The sequence below is a fragment of the Humulus lupulus genome, chromosome 8 (assembly GCF_963169125.1).
Source record: "Humulus lupulus chromosome 8, drHumLupu1.1, whole genome shotgun sequence".
Taxonomy (NCBI): Eukaryota; Viridiplantae; Streptophyta; class Magnoliopsida; order Rosales; family Cannabaceae; genus Humulus; species Humulus lupulus.
This window is the reverse complement of record NC_084800.1, coordinates 8,648,685-8,658,921: the sequence shown is the minus strand read 5'-3', so window position 1 is coordinate 8,658,921 and position 10,237 is coordinate 8,648,685. Positions and strand designations below refer to the sequence as shown.

The 10,237-nt window shown below is 30.4% G+C and overlaps 1 protein-coding gene across 1 annotated transcript; it reads left to right on the top strand.

Moving 5' to 3' along the window:
- The first annotated feature begins 9,230 nt into the window (after positions 1-9,230).
- LOC133794970 (zinc finger protein 4-like) lies at positions 9,231-9,890 on the top strand. Its single transcript, XM_062232421.1, has one exon. It carries the CDS (start codon positions 9,231-9,233, stop codon positions 9,888-9,890), a length of 660 nt encoding a protein of 219 aa, XP_062088405.1.
- Positions 9,891-10,237: the final 347 nt, after the last annotated feature.

Sequence of the window (10,237 nt, the reverse complement as noted above, 5' to 3'; positions counted from 1 at the left end):
TGATTTATCCATACTAATAACTAAATTAAATTCCTAATAAGTTAGAAAAAAACTTTTATTAGGTTCTAGTCTTATAAAATTTTAAAAAAAGTCGACAGAGTTTCCTTTGTTTCTATAGCATACCGTAATTTCATAATTACCTATACAATCAATATAAACAAACACAATAATCAAGCATAGAATGAATCCATCATTATTAGGTTCTAGTCTTATAAAAATTTTAAAAAATTCGGTAGAGTATCATTTGTTTCTATGCATACCGCAATTTCATAATTTCTTATAAAAATAACACAAACAAACACAATAATCAAGCATAAATGAATTCAACCTTATATCACCACAACACGCAAATTTTCCAGAACTTACTTCACTAATTTTCAAACATAACTTTCACTAAATCCAATATGCATGATTTAACTAACCTTATCTTTATGCATAAATCTTGTAGTAATATAAATAAAAATAAAAAATAACTATCTTTCAATATTACTCTTCAATTCACCCGAAATGAACAACAAAGTCACCACTCAATCGACAACCCTACTAAAACATTACTTACATAATTCGTAAACTACATAATTAATTATCAAACCAATAAATAAATAAAAAAAACAAATCAAACTAGTTATAGAAACTAATGAACAACACTTTGATCATCTTCAACCTATTTATTTTTTCAAATATATAAAAAGCAAATTCATCTTGTCAAAATTTCTAAATTTTACTAATATACATATATATATATTTATAATAAACTAAATTTTTATCATATTATTTAAAATAACAAAATAAAGAAATAATTAGAAAAGTTAACAAAATATTAATAAATTTAATTATAAAATTCGGAATAATATAAAAAAATATAAAAAAACATAGAAAAATAAAAAAAATTATCATCAAAACAATGTTTTAGTAATCCATACCTGTTTTGAAGCTCAAAAACACCTTGCAATGACAAAAATCCGACAAGAAACACCTAGAAACCATGAGAAATAATACCCACGGCCAAATATATTTTTTTCCTCTAAAAAATAAAAAAGAAGAATTTTTGGGCTATATTTCGGTTTATAATGAAGGAAAGTGGTAAATAATGAAAAAAAGAAAGGTTTGATTCAAGAAAATGGTGTTGCCGCACGGTTATGTCAATGGAGGTTTTAGGGTTTCAACAGAGGAGAGAAGAGGGATTATGGCCGTTCGGGTCGAAGAAGGGGGTTTTAAAACCTTTCTACTTCGGTTTTTATATGAAAACCGAAGTAGAATTTTTATATAAAAACCGCAGTAGAAGGGTTTTAAGGGTGCTGGGCTGTGCACTTTCTACTGCGGTTTTTATATAAAAACTGAAGTAGAAAGTGCACTTTCCACTTTGATTTTTACATAAAAACCGTAGTAGAAAGTGCACAGCCACTAATAAGGGACGCGCTTGGCTTGGCCTGGCCATTTTTTTACATCTTTATTCTCTCTAAATAGAAGTTATGGGCCTGTGCAACCAAACATGACCCTCTTTCAATTAAATTTTTTAACTTATTTTTTAAAAAAAAAGCTAAGTAGTATATAATTTTTCTTGAGTGCCAAATTCAAAAGCGAAGTAAAAGAGTATAAAAAGGTTTTTACTTCAGTTTTTTTGTATGCTGAGTATAAAAACCGAAGTAAAAACCTATATTTCTAGTAGTGCTAGAACAAGGCCGCGGCCCAACCACGAACTAGCCAAAAACCTTCGTTTTCTTCATTTAAAAACCTTCCAAAATCCTATCCAAACATCTCCAAATCCCAAAATCAAAGTTCTCAAACATCCTAATTAACCAAAACCATTAAAATCCAAGCTTCAAATCATCCAAAAACTCATCAAAACATAAAATCAAATTCAAGCGTAAAAACTCAAAACTTGGATTACCTTCGATTGAGTCGTTTTCCAACTAAATCATCTGACTAATAAGCTTATAATATTTCCTAGAATCGCTATGCTTGATCCTTGCTTGAATCCGAGTCCTAAAACTCGAGTTTCCTTCGAAAATGTGATCGGGTGTCGAAAAGGGAATGGGAGGGAGAGAGAACGTTACGAACGTTCGTTTATTATTTTAACAGGTTACTTCAAGCTTAAGTAACCTCAAGCAAATCCTAAGCTCGGGGTCCTGAAAACGTCCCCCCGGGGTAAAATTGTCAAAATTCATAGAATTCCCTCATGATCTCACTAATTCCCAATTTATCATCAAATATTTATTTCCATTACCCAATATCCCGGTAATTTGCAAAATACCCATAATACCCCTTGACTGACTCCGAGTCAAGTATGAATCCCGTTGTGACTTTCCCACACTAGCTTGCTTCCTAGGATAGTCTCGTGCTGAGTAACCCAAGCATAACCAAATAATAATGAAGCACCACACACATACCACATATATGCCAAATATACCCAAAACGGGCCAAAATATGAAACTTGTCCAATTAAAGAGAAATTGGTCCACTTGCATATTTAATACACCTAAACATGCATATCAAGTCATATTATAATATTATTCACATATGCACATAATGATACACTTATAAATATATATATATCATATAATCTCATAATTTGCCATCATGGCCCCCTAATCAAGACCCTAAGAATTATTAAGAAATTTGGGTCGTTACAGTTAAAGTTAATAAAACAAACCCTTAAAACTAATAATTTCCGTTATTTACACACTTTTTTATATAAAAGAGATATATTTGGGATCCAATATTAATTTATACCAATAATAAATATATCATATTAAGTAATGTTAGACACACCTTGTTAAGATACAGTTAGCAATACTCTTATATATAATAATGTGATAAAAAATATTTTAAAAAATCAAATATTATAAAATCTATGAAAACTTATAATAATTATTATTTATTACCATTGGCCCCAACATTTTTTTTATTGATCTTAATCCGCTCTTTTATCTCTCGTGCCTTTTGTTCTCTCTTAATGTAATTCACAAGATCCATTATTTTGTGTGTGGTTAAATTTATATGACTAGAGACGAAAATGAGCAGTAAAAATTTACATGCTTAATCGAACAAAATTATACAGCACAAAAAAGAAATTTGCTACACAAGCTTGAACATGGATTCAAATGGACAATATATCAAGTAAGAAAAAATGTATATATATTTATATATAGAGAGAGATGATTATATTATAATACTAGAACTAAACGAACTCAAAAACGTAAATCGAACACAATTATATATGTATAGACACACAAATATAAAACCACAATATCATTTGAGCATGTATAGAGCAATTATTAGTAAGTAATAAGTAATTATATAGGTCAAAGGAGTTCCCAAAATGATGACTAAGATATTGCAGTTTAGATAATCACTGCTTTCGCTTATGACACTGATCAAATAAAAAATATATATCTATCTATCTATATAAATAGTTGGGATCTGTTTGTAGTTGTTGACTGTGGCTGTTTGTGTTTGCTGGTGGGCTATTCCTAGCTTTTTTTTTTTATGTAGTTGGTGCTGCCCTTGAGAGTGACCGTTTTTTTAAAAAAAATAAAAAAGAAAAAAACTCACACATTTATTTAAATAATACACATTTAAATGATGATTTGTTAGGTTTTAAACAGTGGGATAAACATATAATTTGAAAACAGAGGATATCTATTTATTTAATATAAATTGTCAAAAAAAATACATATTACGTGCCACAAAAAATATATATTATTGAGTTAAAAAAATTGACTTAATTATAATTAATTATAAATTCTTATAACTGGAAAAATCCAATTATAGAATAATTATCATGATATTTATTTAAATTTTCTTTGCTACATATTGAATGACTAATAAATCAATTATTTAATGTGTTTTTTAACAAATTAAAGGAGAAAAAACGTACTGTTAAAAGATAATAAAATTGTCTCGATGGAAATAAGAAAAACTATTATAAATCTAAGTAAAACAATACAAATGATAAGGTGATTGATTAAATAAGATTACAGCTCAATAACAAAAAATACAAGTAAATATAGAAATATGTAGATGAATAGAATAATAGAGAATATAACTCTAGACAATAGATACAAATAAACTAGAAGTAGTAGAAGAAAGATGTAGAAGATATTACAACTCTAAAACAAAATATACAAGCAAATATGTAAAGATAAAATAAAGAGAAGAAACAAAAGAAGTAGAAGCAACAATGTAAGAAAAAGAACAAAAAGGAAATCATTCTATCACTCACACAACTAAAGTGAGGAGCATTGGGGATCACCAACTTGAACAAGATTTACAACCTTTGTCCAAAAGTTTATTTCCCCCTGTCTCAAGCACTAAGGGATTTTCACAATAGTGGAAATAACTCTCTAGAATAATCAAACATTTTGGTGTATTTCTAGCCAAGTGCTCTAGCAAGTGAGCAAAATGCTCCTATTTATAAAGTTTTGAGACACCCTTTGAATTTCAAATTCCACCAACCCCATGGCTGTCACCAATGTTTAATTGGATGTTTGTGGAATTATAAAGGAGTTTTGGGAGTTACATGAGGTGTTAGTTCAAGATGGAAAAACGACACTACAACAGAAAGGAGTATTAGAGGCGGAGGCTTCCGCCGGTAATAATCCGCTGGTAATACTCGGTCGGTGATTAGGGGTATTACCGGTGGACTGACACCTCGCCGGTATTCTATTAATACCAGCGGATTAATAGGGGCGGTACTCCGCCGGTATAAAGGAATAGTCAACCTCGTTTGACTCCCCTAATAATCTGCCGCTAATAAATAAACATAATTTAAGGAACAAAAAAATAAAATAATAACACCATTAAAGTAGGAAACAACTTATAAAAATACAAAAAAAAATTAAAAAATATGAAATCCAGAAACAAATCCCATTAAAATAATTTATTAAACAACACAATAAACTTAAGAACATCATAAATCTGAAATATGTGAAATCTGAAACATATACCATAAAAAAAATTCATAAAACAACATAACAAACTTAAGAACATCAAAAATCTGAAAACTGTCATGAAATCCATGTCGTGTTCAAACCCCATCAGTGGCCAAACTCTCTGCCATGGTCAAACCCACGAACCTCACAGCCCCACTATGAACCACCACCACCTAAATATTAGAAAAACCAATTAGAGAGAGATAGGTAGAGTGTGTGTGAAAGAGAGATATAAAGAGAGACTTACCATGTGTATCGCTGTCACACGCCTCGACCCTAACCATAGGCCAATGCACACCCAGAGGCCCTTAGCTTCGTCGACACCAAAGGCTACCACATTGGCTCCAGAGGGTGCTGCCACCAGCAAGACACAAAGAGTGATAAAGAGAGCGAGAACGAAATAGAGTACCTGTGTTGGAGCCTCTGACCTCTTCCTTCCCCGTAGCCCAACAGTACAAGTGAGAGTCAGAGAGAGAGAGGGAGGTCTCAGACAGAGGGGTGGTGGTGGTGCTCAGACAGAGGGGAGGACTGAGAGAAGAGTGCGCCTAAGAGAGGGAGAGAAGAGAAATGAGAGGGACGGACGAAACGATGTGCAAAATTTTCAATATGTAAGATTATTAGAGGCGGGGACCCGCCGCTATTAATATTATCCCGTCGGTAATAAACTATTAGCGGCGGGACCCGCCGCTATTAATATATCCCGCCGCTAATAGTCTTATTACCAGGGGATATTTACCCGCCGCAATTAGTATAATCCCGCTGGTAATAAACTATTAGCGGCGGGACCCGCCGCTATTAATATATCTCGCTGGTAATAGTCTTATTATCGACGAATATTTACCCGCCGCTAATAGTATTAGCGGCGGATAGTCTGCCTCTACTAAGGGAAAATACCCGCCGCTAATAATTTTGAAACTTAATACCCTTTCATTTCCTGGGCATTGTATTAGCTGCGGACTACCCTCCACTAATAATTGGTAAGTCCGCCGCTAATAAAAAAAATAATTTTTTTTATTACTTTCCACATTATTAGCGGTGGACTCAGTAGTCCGCCGCTAATAACCTGTATATTACCGGCGGACTAAGTCCGCCTCTAATTTTTGACTTTCTAGTAGTGGAAGTTGGAGCTGGTTGTTAGCATCCCTCGCCGCAGCCACTGGCCTTTGTCCCCTAGGTCGCGGCCAGGGATTATCAATGGCCGCGGCCACAGCTCCAATTTCAGCAAAACTCAGCTTTTGCATTTCCAAATGATTCTATCATCTTCCCACATGATTTTGTAACCTCCATACATATTATGATGGTTAAAATCATGTCTCCATCAGTCATTTCACTTATGGTTTTTAATTCAAATCAAAATGTGTAACATAAAATCTACACATTATTATTAAGTGATATTTGAGAGTTATAAATTTGTAACTAGTTTTGTAACTTCAAAATATATTATATTTGGGCACACACATGTGTCAAATTAATTATATGTTATAAATTGTGACAAATTATATTTTGTCATATTATTTAATATAATATTATATGAAATAATATAATAGGTACTTGCAGAAAAATCTCTAGTGTCAGAATGGATCGCCTCACAAATTCAACACAACAATAGTGTGGAAAACAGTAAATCAGAATATCCTTAATTTCTAAAAATGTAGAATTTACTATTTATAGGTAAAAAAATTTAAGAAAAGAAACACTTATTTTGATTGGTCGGCATCATAAAAGAATTAATAAGTTATTTTTTTTATTTCCCTGGTGTTTAAATACAGATCCTCTTAAGATTATAACCTTACTTTGTACATGTCATTTAATAAAATAATTATTAAAGAAAAGAATTTAAACCAAAATATTTGGTTCTTACACATATAGTTTATAAAAAAAATTAAGGAGTAAACAATTTTAAATATATTTTGTATACGTTATTGATGATTAGAAATGAAGTACGATATAAAAATTGAATCTCTTTATAACTCTTTCTTAAGAGCACTCACAATAGCTCATGTAAAATAGCTACAAGGCTAAAATTATAGATAAGAGAACAAAAATTTTTCTCCAGCTTCTCTGTAATAACTAATGTATAATAACTAAGCTACAATAACATAAACATTTAGATACAAAAATATCTATTCTTCAAACATATTTAATTATATATTTTGTCATTTCCTCTCTATTTCTCTTTCTGTCTCTCATGTTCTTTAATTTAAATAAATAAAAAATATTTAAAAATATAATATTTAAATTATAAAGAGAAATTTTAGACAATCTAATATACAGATATGTAGAGATAAAGTAAAAAAAAAAAAAAAAAAGTGATATTTTGTTTATATATTTTGAAAGAGAGAGTAGCTATAAAAAGATAGGGAAAAAAACATGACATGCGCATATGAATGGAAAAAAAGAGGTCAATTTACGTACGTGCGAGTTATCATAAGATGGAACAATGCAGCAGCAGCAGCAGTTGAGAGTAGAGTACTAGATTAGCAGCTACCTCTGACGCAGCCTGGTTTTTGTGTCGTCCACGGCTCTACAATTCAGCAGCAGTTGATATATATATATATATATTTATATATATATATAGGACACGTGTTAAACGAAGAAGGGTGAAGTTGAGTGTCCCAGCCAGGCCAGCTACCATTAATTAAATTAATTAGAATTCATCATGCTAGCTGCAACTGTTGATGCCCATCTTTCTACATTTTACCCAATTATATGTTTTTACGTACTAAAGCCAAACTATCTTTCAAAATCTTCAAACTGTCAATGACGTAGTTTTGTCCCTATAAGAGAATGAGGTAATCTAGTTAAAATTTTAAAATATAAAAATGAGCTTCCAATAGTGAATGACCTAAATTTAAACTATTTAATAGGGTTTCACATAAAGATTCATTCGCTCAACTCATCAAAACTTATCCACTTAGAACCCGCTCATTAAAAATACATTAAAATTGGATTAACTTGAACCTAACCCACTACAAAATAGCTTGGGTACATATTGCAATAATATAAAGAGTCCAACATGTACCCGCTATTTTTATTTTATATATACATTTATAGTAATAATCTAAATTTAATAATACTACTCATGATTCATTAAAAATTAGAATAAATGATGAGTAAAATACTTAATGTTTTCAAAAAGTTACACTTTTATATATATTTGTTTTTGCAGTAAATATACTTAATGTTTTAAAAAATGTTGCATTTTAATTATTTTAATAGTGATAAATATACTTAATATTTTTAAAATGTTGATAAAAAATAAGAAAGTGAAGGGAAAATATAAGATTTTAATTATTTTTAAAATTTTAAATTATTTCTCTTTTTTATTCTTTCTCAAAATAACTATTTTAAATTAAAAATTATTAAATTATTAAAATTAATAAAAATGATTTAAAATATTAAAAACTTATATATTTTCCTCAATTTAAAATATAAGTTTTTAAAAAAAAAAAAAAGTAAAGGAAACATATAAGTTTAATTATTTTGATTAATTTAACTAATCTTATTTTTTTTATTTTGAAAGTGAAAATAATTTAAAATTTTAAAAATAACTAAAATACTATATTTTTCCTTCACTTTTTTATTAGATATAAAAGTGTAATATTTTAAAAACATTGAGTATACTTACTGCTAAAAAAAAGTTTGGGTATAAAAGTGCACCATTTTGAAGATATTTACCGCAAAAAAAAAATTGATTATAAAAATGCAACTTTTTAAAAATATTGTATATTTTAACGGCCATTTACTCTATTATTTATAATACTTTAATAATTTATATTTAGTTAATTCTCTTTTATCAATGGATGATATATATGAACATTATTAAATATTTTATATTTTACATCATAAAGCATATTATTAATGAAATATGCATAGCATTTCTAAAAAAACAAAGATTCAAATTGAAACTACCGCCTTACATCTTTTGCCTTCCTTGATGTTTAGTTTTTTGAGGATAATAAAAATCCTCATGAATCTCAAGTAGTTTCATGTCCTCCCAATTAAAACCAGACACTTTGTTTAAATTTAGTGTTTTGACGTTTTAGCTAAATTTAGAAATGACAATGAAGATTCTCTTTGAAATTACAATAATGAACAAAAGTCAGCATATGAACCTTCTTTTCCTCATTATTTATATATCAAGCCGACCCCACGGAGTGCGTCTATCACTTAATCAAAGTGTATGTACTTTTCGATATACAGAAGAGAACTCTTGAGATGTGCATATTATGTATATATATACATATCGGTGGAGTACTACTACCCAAAGTTACCATCCTAAATAAGAAAAAAAATATGAGTCTTTTTTCACCCAATACAAGTACTACTACTACTGATGATGATGGTAATATTGGTCATCAGAAAATATCATCCCCATCATCATCATCCTCACTGGTAAAGCTGTTTGGTTATTCATTGACTGGCTGTGTTCATACTTGTACACCACGGCCACCACCTCCTCCTCCAGTACTACTTCAAGTTCCACTTAATAACTATTACAATAATAAAAATAATAATGGTTATAATTATTATGGTAGTAGTCTTAGAAAAATATCATCATCATCATCATCATCATCGTCGTCGACCTCTAACTCTAGATTCAAGTGTTGTTATTGTAGCCAGAAGTTTGAGAGTTCTCAAGCGTTGGGCGGTCACCAGAATGCGCATAAAACCGAAAGGAAGTTAGCAAAGCTCTGGGCTCAATACGGTCAAACCATGGCCATGATGAGGTCATCAGCAGGGTCCTCCTCCTCCTCCTCCCATTATGATAGTTCAGCTTCTTCTAACCATCAGTACAACTCCAGCACTGGTAGTAGTACTCGTACCGCCATATTGTCCGCCGGCGCCACTACCCCGATTGCTGGTCCATGTCCAACGCAGGAAGAAGAAACTGCTATAGATCATGATCTTGATCTTCAACTGAGGCTTGCACCGGTACCTCCTCCATGTAGCTAGTGATCTACTACGTACTATAATTTGAAATCATTGTCTATTTTGGTATCTCAAGCACTTATCTATCATCAACTCAGTACCATTAATATAAATGTCATGTATATTAATTTCATCTAAAATTATCGTTTACTTTTATTTGTAATTTTTGTATTATATGTTATTATGACTTACGTACGTACTAATTTACCAGTTCAACTATAAATATATATATATATATATGAGATATTGTAATTGCATTAACATGAGGTTAGTATAATGTATTATAGTATTTTGGTGCATTTAATAAGGTAAATGTTTTAGTTCATTTCTCATTTGTTTAATTTCTATAAGAGTAGTGAAAATATCAAAAT